Below are 24,972 nucleotides of genomic sequence, written 5' to 3' on the forward strand. Positions count from 1 at the left end.
TGAATATGTATTAACAGTTAAAATGTGTTTGGCTCTTTTATAGAGATATGCAATATCCTCTTTCCTCATGAGGAGGTCAAAGAGAGTTTACTATTTAGACAGAGAAAAACTGTAGCCCTCAGTTGCTGATTTCTATAAGGGTAGACAACGTGGTCCTATTCGTGGTCTTCTGGTTAGTATCTGAGTGTGCTGAGTTAGATCAGCCAGCACATATAAATTGCTTTCAATGGCACTGTGTCAGTTTTTACCCATGGGCCTTCGAAGTAGAAGAGCTATAGCTGTAAATTACCCTTCTATATGTCTTACAGTAAGTGATTGAGAGGTTGTGTTGGAGCTCTCTTCTCTTCTCCTTTTCTCCATGTCTAAATAAGGGACTCTGTCAGCCTGATACTTTGTCATCTACTTTCCTATGAAATATTTCGACTTTTGATCAGGACCTGATATTCTTAACTCACTGAAAAAGAGCAGTACCTCTTATCTGAAAGGTTTTTAAACACTTTGCTGCTAAGATTGGATGCCGATCATTGATTTTCTTCATGGGTGTCTTCACACCCATCAATCCCAAAATATTCACAATTCGTTTGCCTTTAAGAGGTTATTCTTCTATTATATTACATTAAAAACAAGTGTGTGGAGGGGGTGGTGAGGAAAAGCTAAGGGGAAAAAAGCCTCAAATGTTTGGGTAAAACACTGTATCCCTCATTCTGGAATATTGCTGATATCCTCTGATGTTTCAAGCTTCCTGATTCAATTTAAGAACAGAGTTAAAAATGAACAGTAAGGACCATAAATTAGTTGCCCCAATCCAACTTCTTTTTTTTTTTTTTTTTTTTTTTAGGAAGCTAGTTAAGAATTTCCTGACTTTGGAAGATGCTGAGTGCTTGCAACTCTATTGAATTTCAATAGGCAGTGATGAGAACTCCATATTTTGAAAAATCAGGTCATTTATTTCAGTATTCAAGTAACTTCACTTTACAAATCTGTTTCAAGAGGGAATTTTTTGATCGTACTAGTCTCCAATTAAAATTTGTCAATTGCTATGCAAAAACAGCTTAAATTTTTTGCTCACACAAGTATATATGAATGACTTTCATATACTTGTTCCTATCTAGTGCCCTAGTTTTTCTTTACTAGAAACTTCCAGCAAGACTGCTACAGTTAATGTGTTCGGCATGGTGTCTATTGCAAGTCTTTCAGCTCCCCTGAGATTCTGATCGCACCTCTTAGGAATCTTAAATCTCTCTATGCACCCTGAATTTTCAGTGCTAGCTTTACTTAGCACTCAAATGAACTCTCTTAAACCTTTGCCCAAGTCTTGCTAGGGTTTGTGAGCTTTCTGGAGAGTTTGGTTCAATTTTTTGATTTTACAGTAATTATATCTGTTACTGCTTTTTATATGTGTATATTTTTAATTTTTTTCTGAATGTTTTGCAGAGCTCTGCAAGCCCATCAGGTTTCTCTAGTGGATACTTTATTTTAATAAGTGTGTATTGAATGCTTCGTTTAACTTTACTATTGTGAAGTGCCCAGAGACACTGTGCTTGAATGAGCAGTTATGTAGTATCAGAATTAACATTCAGCTGAGGTTTGAAGGCTCATAGTGCGTGTGCATGGGGGAAAGTAAACAAATAAGAGAGCTTACTGCATCTAGACATAACCCCAAACTGCTTTTCTTCTCCGTTGACTGTTTGCTCTACTCACTGGCAGATCAGTCCCCCAAATGCCCTTCTAGCAATGCTGGAGTGGCTGTTGCCTGCTCTTTGAGGCTACACTGAAGGACGAGCTTCATGCTAGCAGAAGGCTGAATTTGCTTTGCTGAGAATTGCAGGATGCAGAACTGTTATCTCTTTGTCTCCCCCCTACCCTTTATCCTAAATAATTGTTGTTTGACATGCCCATCCTGATGAACAGATGCTTTATTGGTAAAACTTTGTTTACATGCTGGATGTGGCCTTGGTAGTAGTTGCCAGGTTTCACGCAGGGACAATTCAAATTCATCATTTGTGTGGCAGTCCTAAGACACACGGTTTCTCTGGCCTGGGCACTGGAAGAATTCAATCTTTCTCCTCCTCTTAACCTGAGACTCTTACAGGAAGGATGTAGTACGGGAGACGGTACACACGTTTGTGAGCAGGAGGGTCTGCAAGAGAGTGAGTAGTGTTATGGGATTTTTTTTTTTAATTATTATTTTATTTTTTAGTAACTGGAATAACTTATCAAACTATTGCTATGCATCAGTCACTAGCTATTGCACAAAGTGATCTCCAGTTACTGGCAGTGATGGTATTTCGAACTTATTGCTCAAGTCTTCCAAAGCCTTAATGGTCTCCCTGAATACGTGAGGAATGATGCAATGTGTTAACCAGGAGAGCACAACACTGGAGAGAAGTATTATGTAGGAGTAGAACACCTATAAGGAAGATACCATGTACTGGCAAAGAAAGAATGCAGGAATATGTGTCTGGTTAAATGGAAAGTAGCCACTTCCCTTCAAAGTCAGGTGGAATGTCTAACAAGAAAATAAGAGAAGGGGATTTGTTTTCAGTTTTTCATGGTGGTTTTTTTTTGTGGTGGTGGTGTAGTGTTGGGGTTGTTTTTTCTGTTTTCACTTGGAAGCTGCATTGCAAACAGGGCTGATCCATAAATACTGTTCATATCCACAGAAGGGAACACTTATTGCAAAGAAAGCAAACAGTGTTTTATAGGAACTCCTGAGTCCTTGGTGGAATTCACAGGCAGAGTTAGAAATCCCATGTCAGAAAGGAGAAATATAACAAGCCTGGATTCATATGTATCATTGCTGAGTAACCTGTGAGGAAATATTACTTTATTGCAGCGAGATTATATTTGCCATGCAAGTAGCCTGTGAAGTTAGTAGAAGTCAAGTCCCATAACACTATAGCCCACTATAGTAGGAATTTCTAGTGATATTGTAGATATTAGAAGTAATATCTTCATAATCATATTGGGTTTACAACTTGGCTGTAAAAAAAAAAAGAAAAGGGGGGGGGGGGAAGAGGAAACCCTTCTAGCGTGAGCGACTTACACAATCTAGTGTTACTTTCCTTAGCTAGCCTGTGCCTGCCTTGCAAAGGAAAGCAGTTGGTAAGCTATGTACTTGGTTTTGTGTTATTTTGCAAGTTATTACTCAGCATATTTCAGTTAATGCTGCTTTGTCAGAACTGTAATTTACTAATGGAGGAAGTATAGCGTGTCTTCATATATGCCAGCCTATGGCCAATTCCACTATAAATCATATCACAGCCTCATGTACAGTGAAGTCCCTTTTTGTGCTCCTACACTGAGCTGAGCAACTTGGTGACAAAATAAATCTGCCCTGTGCCAGTTCTTTTTTAGAGAAGAAAAACAGCGTCTTTTTTGAGCAATGGGAATTAATACTGAAGGATGAATGTGTGAACCTACTCAGCATTACAGGGGGACAACAAACTCTGCCCAATCTAGAGTAGTCTTTTTTTTTTAATTTTTTTTTTTTAAAGTTTATTATTAACCTCTCTTCAGAAAACAACTGAACAAGTTTGGCAGAAGCAAACTTCCAGCCTCCTACAGGGCTGAAAATATATGTCCTCAAAAGCATCTTATTTTGGAATACCACTACCTCATTGTCATGCAGGTGTGACTCGCAGAAGCTTATCCCTGCAGCTTGTTTTTACTGAGGAAGATGTCTGACGTGATGGAGATTGGGGATGTAATGCACCTCAGCTTGAGAGGAGTGACTTCAATCTTCCTCACCTTTGCCTCTTTCTTCTTCTTGGCCTCTTTCTCTCTTTTCTCCTTTTTTCTGTCTTCATTTCCAGCTGGCAGGCAGCTGTCCTGCTTTGCTGTGAGGTGTTAGCTTGCTGAAACAAGTCCAATTCCCATACAAAGCATTTGCAGACCTGAGACTGGAAAGGAACTCCAGGTTTCCAAGCAGAGTTGTCTTCTGGGATAGGGGGACAATGCCCTAATCAATGCCTAGTCCATGAATCCTGGACATTAGAAGCAGAACAAAGCCTTTTAGATGATGTTGGACAGGGTTAGGCCAGGATGATCTAGTGATGGTCCAGGAAGGAACTGTATCTTGCAGTATGTTCCTTGTTACGGGGCTTGTCTCACTGGTAAAAAACAAGTACAACTTTTTTTTACTATTTACTGGCAGTAATGTTGGATTAGTCCAACTATTCTGTAATTTATTAGCAAAATATTTGGAAGAATCTGAGCTTTCTGATTAACAGCAACTCTTCTGAGAATTTTTGCTTCCATTCTAGTTACCTTCTCAGTTCCACAGGAGTAGAGGACACCAAGAAGGAGTACTGCCTCCTGGACTATTTGGCTAAGTAAGGATCCTAGGAAAAACTAATGGAAATCTGAAGTCATTGCTGCACATTCTTTTTTTTTTTTCCTGAGCCTCTACATGCCCCTCTGCTTATGATTCTTGCTGTTAATCTATGATGCCACATTTTGCCCTTCTGCATTATTTATTTTGGCTTAAGTTTTAGAACAATCATCTGCAAATTGCAATTCTTAGTACTCATTTATATGCAGAGATTGCACTGATTTAACTAACAGATTTTTAAATCAACTCAGTTAATTTGATGCAACCCATATGTGAGCAATTAGCTTAAGTCAGTTAAGAATCCTCTTCAACTATATGGATATAAGCCACATTTAAAATAAGAAAGAATACAAGAATTAAAAACAGGCTAAAGGACATTAATTTAAAAGTAAAGTTAATTTGATATGCTTTCATCACATCCCAGGTTCTATTCCTAGTTTTTCACTGATTTACTGCTTTGTCGCATGAGTGGTTTCACTTCTCGATATCCCTGCCTGCAAAATTAGGATTTGCTGACATAGCTTGTAGGAGGATGTAAGTGGGGCTGTTTGGGAAAATTTGTTTTTCCCCCATAGAAAGATTAAGCTTTTCTATGAATAACGGATGGTCAAAACTGGAGCCAAATCTTCCCATTTAAGAACAGTGTTTCAATTTGTAAGTGTCATTGTGGTGACATTTGGGAGCTGTTTGGCTGCCCTGTTGTCCTGGCTCCCCCAGCCAAACTACAACTCCCATGTTGCATCATAATTCTGCATATTACTGAATTGCTGTCATGGAGTCTTGATGTTGCAATAGGGGACATGTGAGACAGCCAGAGACCCTCTCACAGAGACGAATGGGTGCCTAAGAAACCTCAAATGCATGTTTTCTAACATGTGCTGAGACGAATGGGTGCCTAAGAAACCTCACAGAGACGAATGGGTGCCTAAGAAACCTCAAATGCATGTTTTCTAACATGTGCTGAGACATCTCTCTTAAACGGTTCTGATGTTTTGGATGGTACAATTTGGAGTTTTGACTGAAAAGTCAAAGTTTTGAGCAGAATAGGGTGTTTGGTGAGGAAAAAGCAACGCTTCCTGCAGAGAGTAGACTCTTGTTGTAGGAAACTTCTTGAGCTAAAAATTGACTATTCCATCTAAAACCAGTGACTAAAAATGCTGTTTTAAGGGTTTCTTATCAATGACATGTAAAGTATTTGAAAATCCTAAGAAGAGACTCCTGAGATGACCCCATCTCATGGACAATGTCAAGAAACAGAGAACCCAGTTTTTATTTGCTTCCTAAATCCTTATTTGCTCCTTCATAAAATAGTACAAAACATTATTACTTGCATTTTTCTCATAAATGACAGTGCAAAGTGTGGGCAACTGCAAGTGAATGAATTACCTGGTATTTAATAATTACTGTTATTACAAATAGAAGAAATAGAAATCTGATGAGCATCCATGATGTGGAACTGGGAGGGAGGTTAGCTTATCTGTGACAATGCTGTTAACTCACCTTTTCAGTAGATCATGTGAACTTCTTGTCTTATTTGATTATGATATTGACAGCATTAGCTGAGGTGAAGCAGATCTCATTCTGTGTGTCTAACTGGTTTGTGACCAAACGTGACTTAATGAAATGTGTCCGCAGAGAGAAAAGGAACCCTTCTTAACAGAGGGAGCTGAGCAAGGATAGAGACACAGTTACATGCACCGAACAGGAAGAGCGCAAACTGCATTGTTTATCTTGGGAAGCAAGGATTGTCCATTGTAACAAAATCAGTCAGATGTAGCAAGTGAAACACTGAAGGCTCATTATGCTAATTAGTATTAGTGCTCAGCTGTAGGGAGGCAAGAAGAAGCTGGCAGAGTGATACTTTAGGAAAGCATTTGCCCGAGAGGAAGCAGCATGCATCATGGATTCATTAGGCAGTGCCGGGAGGGAAGAGTTGTACAGCAGCCACAGTCCAAAAGGAGACGAAGCCTTTCAATGGCGTCCTTAAATTGGTTGGCATCCAGATAGCACAAGTGTCATTCAGGAGATAAGTTTGGCATTGTGTGTGTGTGTAAGGTGCAATAAAAAAAGAGGAGAAAGTAGTAAAAGAATTTTCTCTTAAGGGCCTAAAGATAAAATAAACTAGGCCATAAGAGTTCACAGTGCAATTGAAACATCATCGCTTGGTACTTTATGGGGATCTTTTAGGAGAGGTTGACTTTCTGGCCTTGGTTTTCACCATCTAGTTAAACAGTGCATGCCTGCCTTGGTGCTCTAATACTAACTGTGGCCTTTACTCATGATGAAAGCAGGTGTGGTAGTAAGATGTGGTGCAAATGAGGCTTAAGGGCAATTAGCATTGCGGTAGGTCATAAGTGGGGAGGGAAGTGTAAATATAATTTAGGAATGAAATGCACACTTGAAGAAAAAGAGATATGGAATAGGGATTGTCGCTCCTGAACTTCCAGCTGCTTTGATTATGTTGGGAAGGCAAACTGCTCTTGAACCTGTTCTATATAGGCATTTTAGCATTCATGTTGCTTGCAGTCAGAAGGAAAGAGTGAATCATCAGAAACTAATTGTTAGCTGCAGTAATGCTGATGGGAACTGTTTCATTCATCAGTGTCTGTGTATATGCCTTGGAGCTATTCACCTGTATTTCACTGTAAACAAGGGAAAATCTAATAACTTCACACCCTGAACAAAGGAAGAGCATCACCTTCTTCACTCCTTGGAGTAACCAGGTGAAGGGATCACCTCACTGCAGGGAAACCCTGGGGCTCGCCAAGATGCAAAAGTGTGATGTCCCAGAGGGAGCTTTAAGTGGCCCACTTTCATGGTGGGAAAAATATTCCACTGTGAAATTAACAGTGCACTCCAGAGCACGGTAGGAAAAATACCCTGCCCTCTAATCCCCCGTCTTTGATTCCAGCTGTAGAGTGCTGTAGTGCAAGTCTATATGTATGTCTGCTATAAAATGAAATAGATTAAATTAAGAGCTCTACAAAGAGGTCCTCAGCACTTTGTATTTTCTCTTATGCTGTTAAGACACAGAAATTTCAGAGGACGGAATATTAGTTAGCTGTCATTCTGAAGCTTCTGAAAAATATCCAAACATTTAAAATCCGGGCTGTTTTACGTCACATAAATATACTGTTTCATTGGATTGCTCTCCGTGTAAAGCCTCCAATATTTACATTGTTCTAGTGATATTCTGTTTCTGGAATGATCATTGGCATCACAGGGCAATACCATGATGCAATGCCTGGGTGGCATTGGATGAGCATCTCTGTGGAATGGACACATGATGAAAATAGTCATTATGGTTTCAGTACAAGGGCTTGAACAAAGCCAGAGTCAAAGACAGAAAATAATGGTTATATTTCTGACACCTTCCTTTAAATTATGAGGGAGGGATTTGCTGGTGCTGCTGCTTCCTCACATCACTGAATCTTGCTCTCTGAAAAGATTTAAAATCAAGAGAAATGAAGTTGCCCCCCTCTTTTTTTTTTTTTCCCCTCCAAGTTGCTCTAAGCTTTCTGAATGGCAAAATACCTTAATGCAAATATTCCTGCTTCCATCCTAGGCAATAGTTATTCATAAAGTCCAGCATGCTATGTCTGGTTGAGGCTGCCACATGCTGCTCAACGGCATCCTCCTGATGTTTACTCCTGTCTACTTCCGTTTATATAGATACTCTTACCCTACGGTAGTACTGCTGTCTGCTTTTAAGATGCACAGTGAATGGTGATGCTGCTCTCTACATATCAAACACAATGCATCCCTTTAGATTTTATAGTTCCCTGTGCCCCAGGTGCTGTTATTATCAGTCCTGACATCATTCATTCAATATGATGGGCCCTGTCTTTCCATTTATCTGTAATGGACAGGAGACTTTGAATCATTTTATCTTCCAAGCACAGCAACATCTTTTCTTGAAAAAGTGACTTTTCTCTCTCTCCATTTCTTGTTTTCTTCCTTGTCTAATATCTTGTGCATCATATTTATCCCCCAATCTCTTTACTCTGCACCTCCTGTTCCCTTTTGTTTTGTTTTGTTTTCCTGTGTATCTACCTTTTTCTCTCCCTCTTCCCTCAGCCCTCCCATTTTTTTACCTGTGCAGGGCACTGATGCAGGCTTATTGCAGTCAACTAAAAGGTTCCATTGACCTTATCAAGCCTTAGGTTAAGACCAGGTAGCATCTCTCCATCCATACACATGGCTCATGCAGAATTTAGTGCAGTTTAGTGCAGTATTTGAGGTTACCTTGCCCTCAAAGTCAAGCAGGCTTAAGAGTAAGACAACAAAGAAAACACATCTTTAGTAAAACTTAATGTCAGGCTTTGAGGTACAAGATTAAAAGCAAGGTCTTACAAGCGCAAACATTTAAAATACAATTCTATCTTAAACCGAACAAATCTGTTCTCTACTTAACCTCTTTCTCATTAACTCCCTGTGAGGTGTCCCTGCCTTCAGAGCAAAAGTCCAATGCTTCAGTTAGAAGTGCAGTCACCTCCCATGGGTTCAGAAGGGGAATCTCAACCTGATCTTTCTGTCTGTGGTGTATCGACTTCAGATGCCAGGGATCCGGTTTTCATAGAGTAGTCCTACATGACGACCTGCGTTTATACATCTTTAGAGCCGAGGATTGCATAGAAATAGGAATGTTCTTGGTGGCATATAATGATGATATTTGAAGCTAGCAGTTACCAACAAATTCACCTAAGGATGAATTTACTCTGCTTGGAACCAGTCATATGTGTTATCCTTTCTCCAGAGACTGGACTGCTTGAATGCTTTGGTTTTATTCATCTTACTGGACTATGTGGCACTATTGGAATACAACTAAAGGACAGACTGCTTAAGTGTTTCTTTTCTTGGGCAATAGTAAGTGCTGAACACCTTACCCTGTATCATTGTGACAGTCAGTGTTTTCTGGCTATGTGTATTTAGAAAAGTGCAGTTAGTAAGGATCAGAGGATCTCTTCTTCCACCAGCTCCGTAGTTTCTCTTCAGTCATTCTACAGATACCTACAGAAATACTACCAGGGTCTGCTTGGAGGAAGTCAAATGTGTTTGTTTCCTCTCCTTTTGCTGTGCTCTACTTGGTAGCCATGCAAGCCTCTTGGTAGCCCAGAGACTGCTAATAGCTATCCTGTAGGCTAATGCCCATCAAAGAATGTCCTGGCTGTATAAAGGCAGAAGAGGAGGCAGGGCTATAACAAAAGCATCAGGCTTGTGAACAAGAGAAATGCAGTTTATTTTGCATATATCTGGGTAACGCATCTGGGTTGAAGATATATAACAAATAGTAGAATTGCAGGTAATCTGTATAGAGACAGAGAGGGTGGGGTTTTCTTTACTTATTGGAATTCTTTTTGGCAAATGTTTTCATAATTTCCTTTGAGCTTCTACTAGTCCCATCCAAGGTGGCAGGTAGTCTTGCTAATGCTGCAAAGGAGAAAAGACACAAAACATTACAAAACATTTAAAGCAAATATAATAGCTTTAAACTGTGTTGTAAGAAATGCCTTTGATTTGAGCAGTGAATTTCATTAAATCCTGCCAAACATTCAAAGCCAGTCTCAGCTTTCCAATGCCATTATTTGCTATCAGCACTTGAGATCAGCTTAATATTTTACCTTCACCCTTGGTTGCAGAGCATAATGGACAAAACCATTATCTGTGAATGTTATCGCTATTAGGAAAGAGAGAGAAGAAAGGAAGGGTTAAGGGGGAACAGGGCTGGCAGGGAGCTGGTATCTACAAAAGTAAACAAACTTTAAGAGTATGATGGGAGGAGGGAGTGGGGTGGGAAAAATCAGCCTCTCATAATTAAATTAAAGTTCTGCATCTCCTTAAGAGCTGTGGATACAAGCTGCCAGGCTGAGGGCTAATATTTAAAGGCCATTTAAATGAGCAGAGATGTTAATAGTTGAAGAGACAAAGCTGAACTTTGTCTCCCAGCTCTTGCCTACGTGCAGAGATGTTACCTTCCTTCCCTGCAGTAAATAAGAGCTTTCAAATTATTGTTTTAGAGTTGGATTACACTTACTAAACTAATACTAAGCAACCAGCAGCATCTGTGAACTACAGGGGATGGATTGGCTTGTCATAGGGTCACCTCTAAGAAAAGTCACAGTTTGTAGTAGAGCAACAGAGTTGGTAAATTGTATTATGGACAGAGTGAAACCTGTCGAAAGAGCAAGGGTGGTGTAAACCACAGAGAGGCTGGCATGCTGTGTGGAAACTGTGCTTATGTATGAGTAATGTATTGCAGTCCATGGCCACAGCAGAATCAGATTCTGCAGTGGGAAACACCATTGCCTTGTCACGCCATCTACTTGGCTATAATGTGTGTTAATAGAGTTGATTAGGAGTTTTTCTGACATGCTTTTCTAACAGATCGTGGGATTTCTTTATATGTTCTGAAGGAATAAGGACATTTTTATAGAGGCTTTTAGTTTAGTCTAAGAAATAGTGAAATAAAAATTGAGCTTGGGGTTGATTTGACATTAATCTCTGTATTTACTGAATGCTTTTAGGAGTAGTTTTCAGTTGTTGTGTTTCTACTCCCCTGCATGTTTGGCTTTGTACGTTGGACTCCTCCAGCATGTCCCAAGGCATTTTAGCAGAGGGACACGTGTGGATGGTTTGAACAGGCGTAAACTAGTGTCAATCCCAATAGGAAAGGTGGGAGAAGTAGGTTGGGGGTTTTTTTGTGGGCAATGACAATGTTGAAAAAGTATTTCTGTAGGTCTGAAATAACAAGACTTTTTTTTTTTTTTTAATTTTCCTCCTTGATGTTAAATTGAAGTATGAGAATAAAAGTCCAGCTATCATTCTTTCCCTCAGAATGGAAATTCTGTTGTTATTTTCAATTAGTTGTGCTCCCTCATATAACTGTGGTGCAGGAAGACATCACACACTTATGTCAAGGAAGTGTTTGTGTCTTATTTTTTTTTACTAGTCACGCTGGGGAAAGATGAGTTTCTGAATGCAACCCAATGACTCTTTATGTGGAGTTGTACCTGTAGAAAGGAAACTGTGTAAGCACACGAGTTCTTGGCAGAAACACAGCTGCTAATTTTAGTTGAGCAGCTGTTGTCCTGAAGATCAGGAGAGGTGAGCCTAAAAGTAACTTAATCTGAAGAGCCTTTAAGAAACATAACAGAAGTTGTCATGTTTTCATGTAGAAACTTTGGCAGAAGCATCGCAGCAGCATTTGCCAACTTCCCATGTATTAGCTATTGCTAATGTTTTCTGATTCGCTGGATAAGTAACGTGAGAACTATGGATTATGAGGAAAGAAGGGAATTCAGATAACAGTGAAACTAGAGTAAACTTGGAATGGATCTTGTGATGTTGCCAGAAACCCCAAGATGGCATCAGAGACCTTGTTTTTCTACATTAAAAATGTATGAAATATTCCTAGTGACTCTTATTATTTCTTTGTCTTCCATTGTTAACTGGTTCTCCATTGTTTATACTTTTTTTTTTTTAAAGCAGTCCTGCTTTATCACCCTTTTCTTTAAGCATCATTTGCAAGGCATTGATAATGCCAAAGATGCTACATGCAACACACCCTAGCTGCAGTGCAAGGCTCTGCCAATACAACAACAGACCACATCCCCAGGAATACATTTGTACTTTATTTTGTTCTAGGAGGCTGGAACAGCAAGGGTTGATGCAACTCCATAGCTAGAAATTTACACAACACTTAGGATATTTTTTGTTTTAAAAATTTATTTTTTTTTTTTAAAGCACAAGCCAGCCCAAGTTTAGAATGCCACCAGAAGCATTCTAGTGCTGAAGTGGATAGTATGGAGAAGATAAGGACCGGACACAATCTCTCACATGCTGGAGGGCTGATTCCTGAATTTTCTCAGCTCACCGCAATTTGAAAACTGTGAACCAAATTATAGCAAATCCTTTGAGGAGTGTGAGAAGGCTCTGATCTACACGCAGTCACTAACAAGGCAGATTAGTTGCATTTTGCAAAATCGTACAGTGATGTACTGCTCCATATGGTCAAGTGTCCTGCACAATCTTCCATTGATCACTGAGTCAGTTACAGAATATGTTCAAGCCAACTAAGGGAAATGTTTTCTCAGTGCAAATCTGGGATCCTTATTTATCTTTTTATTCAGCCTTTGCAGTGAAGCTAGGTAATTGTTCTACATAATGATATAGCATGCATCAAGATCTTCTTGATGTGCTTTAGATAGCTGCATTTCTTGTGAGTGGAGAAACTTAAATGAGATATCCAGCTCATCTCATTTAAGTGCATTCATATTTCAGACTGGTCAAAGAGATTCAAGTGCCTGTCTTCAATTAGAACAAGTAGGAGTTGGATGTACTTGTTTGTGGAGGCTTTGAGAAGCCTGTGCTCTATGTAAGCTGGGTGAATTTCATAGATAGCACAGAATTTAGAACATTTCAGGAGTCTTTTTGTTTGTAAGTAGTCTTTCGATTTGTACATACTTACGTAAAGGAAAAACTGCATTTATTTTCAGGACTTGCAACTATGTGAACCGCGGAAGTAAAGGAAATGATAAAACTCATATACTATAAGCACCTTTGAAATATAACATGGTCTATTGGTTCATTCCAGCCTGATGTTCAAACCCTTTACATCTGTGTTCTAATTGACATTCCCTGTCCTGTGCCAGGGCTTGCCAGAATCAGAAACTTTTTGGAATCAGCTGTTGTTTTGCTAGTTTGTGATGTGTTGCTTTCTGATTTCAGCCACCGTTGTTCATTGAGTGGGGATGATCTGAACAGACAGTGGTTGACACCCAATTCCCAGCTCCATCCAACTATTTACCATGCCAAAGGTCTTCTCTATTACCTGCGCAGCATTGGCCGGGCTCCTCTGGTGAGTCTCTTCCAGGATCTTTTGTGAGTTACTGTATACGGATTGCTTACTGTAGTTGCATGAACAGTCTTGTTTTAGAGCTAGAGTGATTTGGAAAGCATCATGTGCTGTTACACTTTCATCTTACAGAAGTGTTTTGAAAGTCTTGGATATTTAATACTTACTGAATTATCTAACCAACAACTCCAAATTCCAGAATCTCTGCACACCTGGAATACAATGAGAAAATGAATTCCTTAAAGCTCTTTAATATTCTTGAAGTACTCCAGCTAAGCTAAATATTATAAGTAGGTTATTGCTATCTTCATGGAAATGATAGGAGAAATTCCACAAAGATTTAGTCTGAACGGACGGTGCAAAAGCCCATGTTGGAACAACCCATGCAATCACAAACACACAGGAAGTAGCCCTCAAAATGTCTGAACTTTCCTGCTGCTTTGGTGATGGGAAGAAAATGGCTGGTTTTGGGGGATACCAGAAATTCATGAGATGGTTCTTGTCTCAAAGCTGCAATAGGGATAGGGCTGGGATCCATCCCATCTGCTCAATCTTGTTGCCCAGCAGAATGAAAAGATAGTTCTGAGACTTCAGGAGAAAAAACACAGGGAGGTTCAAATGTTAGTGAACAGATGTGGATGCACAGACTGGCAGGTTGGCTGCTGATAGCTATAGTTGGGCAGGAAATGTCCAAAGACACAAAATTCCCTCTGGGTTTGATGAGAAGAACCCTAGACAAGGTGAAAACGTCTGTGAACTTCTTTAAGTGAATTATTGTGGGAATGTGGTTTTTGGCTACGACAACAGCCCTGAAGTTAATTCTGCAGCCCGAGGAATATTGTGGAAACTCAATTCACAGTTGTGAATTCACTCACTAATCTTTTCCTTTGGTTCAGTGCAATGTCGGATCAGTCTTGTTTTACCCTGCTATTTGCTATCTGGCCTTTTTTAATACACAACTATCCTTGTCATATCCAGGTGCATAAAGTTGAGCACGCACTCAGTGCAAGTTTTTATCATTGCTGATTGAAGGGAGACTATTGATCCTATCATCTCCCTCACTCACAGGCTGCATGTCAGACTTGGTAAACTGATTTTTTCTTTGCTTTGAAGAGTACATTGATTTTAGTTTATACATGCTCAAAAATGCCTTTTCCCTCCTCCAGAAGAGAGCTGGGTTTCTTCCTTTTTCCTTCCCCCCCCCCCCTTTTTTATCTCCAAGATCCCATGGAGCCAAGTTCACTGATAGACAAATGATTTCTGTGAAGTGATTTAGTTTCATTTATCCTGGGATGCACAAGCAGTTTCTTCAAAGCAAAGCAAAGCTGCTTGCAGGAGAAGAGGCAAGAACTTTAAAGTTAACAGCCTTTCAAACCAAAGCCATTTTAATTGGTAACGTCTATAGACAACAGCCTGCTAAAAGTGCCTTTTTATTTTTTTAATTCTCTTGTTGGCTCTGGGAACCCGAGTAAGACAAGGGACTGGATGCACTGTGGCATTGCAGCCCTCTGCTGCATGGGATCTCCTTTCAGCTGAGAGCAGCAAAGTGAGGAGCATTGGAGACCTTTTGTCTGGGAGCAGCCAGGTCTGATGGGGAGAGGGAAGTTGCTCTCTGCTTGAGCATTTGTGGTGAGAAACTGCTGTGGTTTAGAAGTTATAGTTGTCAGTGCAGTTGCAGCACACAACAGGGAACCCGCAGCTTGTACAGAGTCTGAGCTGCAGTGAAGAGCAGGATGCCCTTGGAGGGGACAGAAAGAACTTCCTAAGGACTGGGAGGCACTGAGCAGAGTTTGTTGCTGTTCAAAGTCATTATATCAAGCTTGGAAACAAACACCTGCTTGCAAGGATGGTAGCTCATTGTGAAGAAAAAACCCTAGGCATGTCTACCTCAAAACTCAGAGATTCAAAGTCCTCTCATAATGCCACTACGGAAAAAAAATGAGAATATACCAAAGAAAAAACATTTCAAAATGTTCTGTTTTCCAACAGATTTTCTTGCTTTCCATTTTCTATTTTGCTTTTCCTTTATTTTAAAAGGTGCCTGGTTCTGTGCCTCATGAGGAGGGTTGTTTTTGAGTTAGAAAGCAGTCTTTACCTTTAGGATGATCAGTGCTGGCAAATAACTTTTAAATAGATAAAAAATTGCATGTGTGTCTTGAGTCATATCCCAGTGAGTGCAAGCCTTGGGAGTTTGACTGGTTTGTGAGTATTAGTGTCCAAGCCATATGGAAAGGCAGGCTGGAGAAAAAGGACTGGTAGGTCCCATGTTTGCTTAGTGTTTGCCCAGACATATGCCAGGAAGAATTCTGTATTGGGTGCTCAAACTACAAAATATAGCTTAGCGTTGCTGGATGATGAGGCATAAGCTACCCTGTAGTGTAAAAATGATGCAGAAGAACATCTTACAAAGAACAATTCATTATAAACATTGGGAATGACTGCAGCATCCAGCAAACTTAATTAAAATGTAGCTCTATGCAACTTGCAAATAGAATGAAATTATTTCCAGTAGCACTGACTCTGTTGTGGAAGCTGGTGACAATCTGAAAGATCCCATGGCCTGAAACAGCAGCAATATCACAGAACCTGGCTTTGATAATCCTTTACCAATACAGAAATCTCATTCCAGACCTGTCACTAAGAACTCATCTGCAGATTTCTTGAGGTGCGGAATTATAGACCTGCTACTGATCAGGCAGCCCAGGTATCTAACTATCTGATCATCCCTGTGTGGTTTCTGATATGTAAAGTAATATTTTTAGGCAGATAGTATATTGTGTCTTTTGTGTGTTGGTAATTCTGTAAATTGGCAGGTAATTGATACCCAATTGAGCTGGGTTCTTTGCCTTGAAATAAGACGAAAGCTATAAAATCCTCTTTGATATTCATAGGAATAAATTCTAGGTGGTACCTGTGGTTAACCTAAACTATGACTGTGTATTGCTGATAGCTTAGATGAAACACTAGCTGGAAAAATGTCTGTCATTAAGAGAACCAATAAAAGCAGCTCTTTTCAAGGAGATATTACAGGATAACTACACGTGGTTCAGACAGAGTTACTTCAAGTGCAGGGGTTGCATAAGCCCTGCAAAATATACACACAGCCTGAGGGGGCCTGAATCTCTGGGGTCTGTGCAATATTGGCTTTTTTTCTTTTGGGAATGATGCTGGTTGTAGTTTTGCACCAATGAGCAGCTCTTGGACTGCTCTGTTTGTCCTCCTCTTTCTGTCTTTGCCAGGTGGCAAGGGTATAAGTAAAGCAGGAGCAGTTGTTGCTGGGTAGGTCAGTGTTCACATGCTCCAGGGGTGGAAAGTGCATGCTCCAGGGATGGGGATGTGCAGACCCAGAGCCCTGCAAAGAGAGCTGGAGGTGAGTGGTGGTGCAGGAAGGAAAGTTGACAGGTCAGAAACCAAAAGAAAAGGAGCAAGCATACAAGCTATGAGATATGTATAATTAGGAGCAGTGAGAAGGTTCTCATGCATGTGTGCCTTAGCCTCTCCAGTAAGTCAACCTACTGTTTGTCAGAGGAGTTGAAAGAATGTACATGCTCAATTCCTAGATAATTAAACTCCCTGACTTGCTGCAGCTAAACTTAGTTACTGTATAACTGGTAAATAAACATACTAGGGTAAATCTTGCCCTAACAGTTGGTGGAAGAAGCTCATCTACTCCATCTGTTTCTTCCCTCTTGTATATGTATTTAAGTAAGAATAAGTGCATTTTTTTTACCCCATATTTCTCCCCCATCTCTTTTTATCTTGATCCATAATTCTTCCCTACCTTCCTACACCCATTCTTTTTTCTCCAACATATGCCCTGGAAAACTGTTTCAATGGAATCTTGAAGCTCCTTTCTACTCAGTGCTGAATATTGGTTTAAAATGAACCAATTCCTTCTCTTTAGAAATTCTTGTCTTTTCATTGACAGATTTCTGAATATTCCTGATAAAGACATGGAGAATATATGTAACAGCAGTGTGTATATCGACTTCATATCTCAGAGGGCACTGAGATTGATTATTCTTTAAGACTTGGGTCAATATTTACCTCTTGGGTCATTAAATCGTGATTTTCATTTCTATAGGAGTCGATATCTGCCTATAAAGGCAATCAAAACTTCCGCTAAAACTGCGAATGTGCCTTGTGTCTAGTTCATATGACAGCTGACATGAGTGAGATGGATTAGATAGACAGATAGATTAGACAGTGTGGAAAGAGATTATTTGCCATGAAGATAGGTCATGTTCTGTGTTTGGCTTCCACGAGCTAACGCAAAGATCTGACAGCATTGTGCAAAACAGTTGCACAATTATATTTTCCTGAAAATTATGTAGCACAGGTTTTGAATTTAAAGAAGCCAAAGTGATGATTAATTGCTTGGGAAAGCATAGATTTCAAATCTCATGAGGATAAAGCTGGAGTTTAGGAGTTTAGAAGTAGAAAGAGCCTGACAAATTGCTCTGTTGTTGTATCATAAGTTACCATGAACCCTTAAGTTACCGAGTTGCCATGGATTCTTGCACAGGTGTCATGTTTATTTCTGCTGCAGATGGAAATGCACCAGTCTTGACTCTGGATCCCTGAGATCATGTCAGATTGAATAGATAAAGCAAGATACAACTGACTAACAACGTTTGACACAGGTTATAGGCATGGCACAGTCTAAGTTCCCCTGAAGAGACCTGAAAAAAACATTAACCTCCCACTATAATGTTATAGTGCTTATTATGAATAACCAGGAAACTTTTTCAATGTTCAAGATTTTTCCAATCCCCGTTCCCTCCTCTCCCTAGGTATTCTGTGACTACCACGGACACTCCCAGAAAAAGAACGTGTTTCTTTATGGCTGCAGCATCAAGGAGACCTTGTGGCAAGCAGGCTGCATGGTTGACACAGCAGTTATCACAGAAGATGTTGGCTACAGGGTAGGTCCGTTTTGTTCCTTTCTGCAATTGCTGGCGTGTATGTGCACCTACGCAGCTAGTTAAGATAAGGCCAGCTCACAAATTTTGGAGATAGGTGCAAACTTCCCATACTCCAAAGGAGTAATGGTCCAGAGAGTTTCAAAATTATGCATAACATCTTCATGCACCAGATATTAGCAAGAATATTGTCAGTAGATGGGTCCCTATTTATTTAATTTTAGTAAGGTGCTGTGTTATAAGCTTTGGCTACAGACTAATTGGACAGCCATATTTTTGTGAGTTTTATAATTTCTAAATATACACACGCTTTTGTCCCCTCACCCTATCCTAATGAGAAAATAAATAGGAATTACGTAATGGTAACTGGGAAAATGACAATGTGCTACTGTCCTACTCAGTTGAATTGCTTCATCATAAAATGTTCCTGATCCCACTGAAAACGCCAAAGAATTCAACAGGTGTCAAACAGATCTAACATAGTGGAGTTATTTCCACAGCAAGTGCTTGGTGTCATAGCTAGGGAAATTTTTCTGGAATTAGAAAGAACAAATACTAAAATCTGTTAAATAAAACAGATTTTAAATAATAAAACAGGAAGCAGAAATAACTGCTTCCTATGAATGTGTCTTTCATCAAACTGTTCTCTGGATTTCCTGCCTGTCTTTTTTGTGTGTGTGTGTGTGTCTGTTTAGATGATATTTTCCTCTTAAATGACAAATTTATGTGGAAAAAAGAATCTTATAAGCTCTAATTACAGTCTTAAAAAAAAAAAAGTTAATTTCACAAAATGTTAATTGTGGCCTTAAACTGATTATAAGAGGTATAGCTTGGTTCAATCTAACCTGAAAGAGGCTGAAAAGTCTCTTTCAGTTTACATCTCTCTCTAATCTTTGCTACTTCAGCACAAATGCTAATTATCCTCCCATAAGGGTGCCACATCTTCCATGTTCATCTTATGGCATTGTACGCAGCATACTGAAACTTTACTGGAAGAAAGTGCTCCAGTGTTGGTCGTGAGGGGTCCCTGTGGCAAACACTCTATTTCACAAAGAGAGCAGGGAGGATACTTAGAGTCAGGACATCTTTTGCTGTGTTTGAATTCAGAGGACTTGAAAAGGCTGACGATAGTTTGCTGTTACACAAACAGAATTCAAATGCTGCTTTCAGCATCTGTAGCCTGTCTTGAATCTGCAATGAAGAAAGCAGGAGTTGAGGCTCCAAGGCTGTCCAAGAATGCTCTGTAGCTATCTATAGCCAAGAAATATTTTGTGGTTCAAATCCTCTCTTTTGCACAAAAGAGGAGATGGGTGCCTGCTGCAGTTTCTGCCTATGGGTCACCCTCTTCCTTAGGCTGATAGTCACCCCTGTCTCAGACCTGCTTCCTTGCACTATTTGCACAGGTTTCTCTCCTGCCTCCTGAGGTAGTTGGGAATTAACCTGGCCTCCATGATTGATTTTTCTCCCCAGAAGCAGGAACCAAAAACCTCAAGAAAATGTTGGTTTTGGAATGGCCTTTGCTCCATAGGTCATAGACTCAGCTGTAGCCCTTGGCAATATACAGGAGTAAGAGTCTTCAGGACCTTCTAATATTTGGTGGACTTGGGTGACTTGCACAACATTGGCACTGCAAAGCCCAGCCTGAAGATTTGGCCTTTTGATAGCCATTCCGGGTCCCTTTGACAGCAATCTCTGCAGGGACATCAGTAAAGAAATATAATTCCATTCTCTCCTAATGGGATTGGAGGTTTATTGACAGGGTCCTGTGTGAGGGGAGTAGCTTCCTTTGCTGTCGTACATGCTAAATCCAGCTGTGTGTAAGAAAGGGAGCACAGTCACACTGCTGCATTATCATAAAAGCATCCTTTAAAAGGGTGTGTTTTCACCCTTTCAAAATATACTATTGAAAGATAATTAATGAGAAGAATAAGTAGAGAAGAAAGAACCATTAGTGTGAAATCCAGTGATTGCTGGTAAAATGAAAATAATATAAAATTCAGATTTGCTAATGCTCCTAAATGAGTTCTGGATACAGAGCCATAACTGTTACCTGCCAGTGTTTTTATTTAATTAAATGTAAAAGATTGATTACACATATAATTTCAATTGTTTTAAAAAGCTAACCTGGATTAGGGATCTGATTATTGTATTTGATAGTATATATTTACAAAAAATCTGTGTGTTGGTTCAGATAAGTGCAGAATGAAAACTATCTGAACCTTCACATACGGTTCAACTGGATCTCATGATTGTGCTGAGGCTTATAAACATCTGAGTGATATGTGTCTGCAGCATTTTTTTAATTCCTGTTGAACCCAAATCCAGGAAACCTGGAAGCACTGCATGAAAGCATGCTATTTTGTGATCCCCATGCAGCAAATAACACTTTGAAAGTAATCCAGAAGTGCTGGATGCTTAGTCTACAGCAAGCAGTCAATTTTAAAGATTCCTCTGTTCAGTATGCCCACAGGAAAGGGAATGCTGTGGCTCTTAGTAGCACACTGGAAGTCTTGACTTAAGAGTTAGGCTCATGGTAGTCTCAGATTTAAAATGGAATCCCTTGCTTTGTTCCAGTTTTCTCCACCTCAGTTTTTTCATCTGGAAAATGGACCTTATAGATCTTTAGATCTATACCTTATAGAACTGGTAGAGTAAATTGACAGCCGTAGCCAGAATACACTGAAAAATGAAAAATACTTTTTTGTTACGGAGACGTGTACGGTTAAGCTGTTTGAGGGAGATATTGCAAAATAGTTTAGGCCAAAGATTTATCATTCACATTGAACATGTTTTAGGAAGAAACATTATTCTTTCACTTTCAATGAAACTAAATATTCCAGTACACTGCTATGAAGTAAAGCTCAACAGAACTACAATTACTCAGAATCAGTCAGTGAAACTGATTGTTATTGGAAAGTGGAATTAGCTCGTTGGCTTTCACCACCCAAACTGAATGAAATTCAAGGGTAAATGCCATTAGCAATAAGCGGGAACTCCTTCTATATGATTCCATTCAGTTCAGATGTTTAAGAAAGCTGTTGTCAAAGAAATAATGAATGTCCTCATTTTGCTTGCTCTTCTCTAGATGGATCAAATGGTCTTTTGGCATATGTTGTAGTTAGCATACCAGCACTAAAATTTACACACACACGTACACATGTGCGTGTGTGTGTGTGTGTACCTGAAGGTCCAGTTTCTACATAGAGCACACCTAGTGTTAATGTATTTAGTATATGTTTTTATAGAGTGTAAAACTAATACATTTAGCACTGTGTAATAACTAAGTGTTGCCTCTGCACTGATGGAAATATTTGATACTGCAGTGTATTAGGACTGTTTATAGACTTTGTTGGGAAATACGATTTCTAGAATAAGCAAATCACTCGGGGCTAAGATGTAATTTTTACTGGGTTTTCATGATTACTTTTTATTGTGATTCTCTAAATGAAGTGTATAAAATATAACATTTGGACTCAGATGAGAATATTTTGGTGTGTTTCACAATGCAAGTTAGTTAAATGTTGAGCTCTATTTTTATATAATTATGTGTGACCTTCCATGAGAATACACATTCCCTTTCTCTGCTCTATGCTAGGTTCACACAAAACTCTTTCCATAGCTGAATGCCTTGTCGAATTGTGGATGCATGATGGGAGGAGATATAGTATAGCTGGAGAGGGGAGAATGGGAATATCAGGTACTGAACTATGACTGTAGCCTTCTCAGCAGCACAATAGAAAGGTGTAGGTTAATGTTAAAGCAGCTTGAAAACAAAACTCTGTAAATGACTTCAGCAGTCCCAAACTATAGGGTGTGAAAATGTTTGATTTTGAATGAGATATATACCAAGTGTACTGGATATTTTGCATTTTAGCCTTCAGGATGAAACAAATGTAGAATCTGAGGATTTCACATGGAATGGACATAATGCACTGGTTGGAGCTCTCAGTAACAGTGTCTACAGATAGATTTGATGATATACACATTAAAAAACACAGGTGTCTTTGTATATGTGTGTATGGTATAAACACACACATATGTTCAATCCATTTTCTCATCACTGCTGATATTTTCTCATAGACTCTTCCTAAAATCCTGGATAAAGTGGCCCCTGCATTTGTCATGAACAGCTGCAGCTTCCTGGTGGAGAAGTCCCGGGAGTCGACGGCTCGGGTGGTGGTATGGAAGGAAATGGGTGTGTTGAGGAGCTATACTATGGAAAGCACATACTGTGGCTGCACCCATGGACTCTACAAAGTGAGTAAATCTTTTAAAGAACCCTATGCCACCTTCCTCCTAATGCATATCTCATGAGCTTGGAAGGGTAAAGCGGAGGAGATAGCCATTGTCTCAATGCTTATCATTGTCTGCTCTCTCCAGACCCATGTAGCCCTGCTTCTGAGTTTCTCCTCATGAAATCTTTCCATGATCCCTCACTTGTTTACCTTCCATGCCAGGAAAGTAGAGTCCTTGCTCTGAGGTTTCATTCAACAGTGAAATAAAAAGAAACTCCAGTCTGGAGCCAAAAGCATTGAGCTGAAGGAAAGAGTGGTTTTGAGATGATACAGGGCACTTATCCTTATAAGGGTATTCACAGAGTTGCTAAAAATGTGTTGGCAGGTCATATGGATATCTTTGAGACTAGTTCTAAGGTAATTAACTTGAATACTAGTGGCACCAAGCTCTTTGGTACAGGCTAGCTACCTGAGCATTCACCTGGCTAAATTTAAGAGCCTGCACTGAGAATCCTGCATTTGGAATTGCCTGTTTTTGACAGCCAAAGGTAGCTAATCTAAGGCTAGTTTTGACAGCTGTCCATGAGCTCCAGGTATGCCTGTGACTGTGATCTAGACAGACCTGAATTTCCCATCAAATGAGGTTCCAGTCTTGGTAGGAAGGACTGTATTCGTACCAAATGCATCAGAGATATCAGTCTATGAGATCTCACACTTTTAAAGTATGTAGGATGAACACTGGTAATTGCATTTGAGTGATCATAATTCTCCATTCACTCAATTCTTTCTCTTGTTCCTTTCCCAAACCTGTTGCTTTCATTGAAAGGCTTCCATGTTCCACCTCATTTCTCCCACTAGGGAGCAATCCTTATCTGTACAGCATTAATAAGCAGTTAAGGATCCTAAAAGACCCTTAAGGAAAGAGCCATTATTACAAATAACAATTAATTAATAAGACATTCAAATTATTATCTTTGGAAGCTCTATACTAATCCTTTTACCTCTCTGTAGAATGTAGTCAGGAAGTACTCAGCGGCTGTTTTAACCATGCTCTACTGTACACATATCAATTCCAAGACAGGAAAGGCAGAAGAAAAAAAAACAGCAGACAGTTTAAAGAAAGAGAATATAATTGCCCTGGGCATTACATCTAACACTCCCTACTCCTGAGAAGTGCTAATTTTTTTTTAATAGGCACCACAGGTCAAGACAGCGGTTTTGAATCTTTTTTAGACAGTGGGGGAAAATCTACCTCAACTGAAGCCAATGACAAAACTCTTAGTGATCTCCATACAGAAGGATTTCACTCATTTCCTAGATAACCACAGTAAGGCCTAAAAACAGTGAAACATCAGACTGTATCAATATCTAATGATTTGTTCTTCTCCTTCAGCATCTGTGAGGTCTTTAACCCAAATTTGCTTTTTTTTGTGCCATTAGATGCTTGAAATAGTAGGAAGAGAACATTAAATGCCACATTCAGATGTCGCATTTAAGCACTGTGCCATCCATAGGGGCCCTGTATTACATAGCAGAGGCACCAAAAATAAGCAGAAAGACCTAATGCAGATGGTTCGGGATTCTTTTTTTAAAGAAATCCTTAAAAATGTGTGAAATTATTTTCTACGTTCTTTCTTGTCCTCTTTTTCATCACTGATCAGGACCACAGGCAGTCACTGAGGACAAGAGCAAGTTGACATATGAGGGCTTGTCACTGGTGACAGAATCCAATGTTCTCATGGCCCGTAAGGAAGTCTGTAAGCTGTAAAGCAGTTCTGAAGTTTCCACTCTGAACACCCTGAAAAGCTGAGTCCCAGTTGGATCATTGGGTTATTTTTATGAGGTCACATATCCTTTTTTTTTTTTCTTTGTTTAGGATTATCATTCATCTCGCAGATGGAGGATACATAAATATTCCCATGAGGGGGTATTTCTTCATTATTTCTTCATAATACTCATAATACAAACACTTTTTGCAGTTTCTCTGATTCAGGCAGCTTTACAGTATTTCTACTAATTTTTTCCAAGTACACTAAGTACCCAACTTGTTAGTATCAAAATGGAATATAATTTCTTATGTTGACATTTGTGCTGGAGCTGCATATAAATACATAAACTCTCTCTTTCAAATAATTGATATTAATAGGCTATTTCCTCTTCTTTTTAGCAGTTTTTGGAGTTGGTTCTTGCTTGCTTGTTCTTACAAGTGGATTATTTAGAGTATGGACTTGACAGGCTGACTTGAAGATTTCATTGCATAATACCATTTAATACTCGGCTTCCATCTATCAAGCCAAAACTACTTCATTAATATCTGGAAGCCCTCAAAATTATTCCTGTAAACTGGAAATTAATCACATTAAGAGGCCACGTTTTTCTAGAGACTTCAACCCGAGTTCTTCACTCTTGGACCCTCAAGTTGATGTGTGTGTAAACAATAGACTGAGACTAACACTCAGGCAGGAGATGTCAGCATCCTATATTTAGAGCTTTCTGATATTTGCATTAGTAGATTTGTGTTTAACTGTGAGTAGAATCAGTTTCTTAATTGCATAGGATTGATCTCCCTGTAGGGATATATCCAGAATCTCCCCTGGACAAGCATGCCCTTATGTTTTTGATGTTTGT

At 39.5% G+C, this 24,972-nt stretch overlaps 1 protein-coding gene across 1 annotated transcript in view; it reads left to right on the forward strand.

Annotated features, from left to right (window-relative positions):
• The window catches only part of AGBL1 (AGBL carboxypeptidase 1), a 274,909-nt gene that overhangs the window by 126,586 nt on the left and 123,351 nt on the right, over nt 1-24,972 (forward strand). Inside the window, exons 17-19 of the mRNA XM_072870404.1 lie at nt 13,061-13,190; nt 17,981-18,112; nt 22,190-22,366. Of these exons, the coding sequence (XP_072726505.1) occupies nt 13,061-13,190; nt 17,981-18,112; nt 22,190-22,366 (439 nt within the window). The remainder of the gene's footprint in view (nt 1-13,060; nt 13,191-17,980; nt 18,113-22,189; nt 22,367-24,972) is intronic.

This window comes from Ciconia boyciana, chromosome 8 (assembly GCF_034638445.1).
Source record: "Ciconia boyciana chromosome 8, ASM3463844v1, whole genome shotgun sequence".
Lineage (NCBI taxonomy): Eukaryota > Metazoa > Chordata > Aves > Ciconiiformes > Ciconiidae > Ciconia > Ciconia boyciana.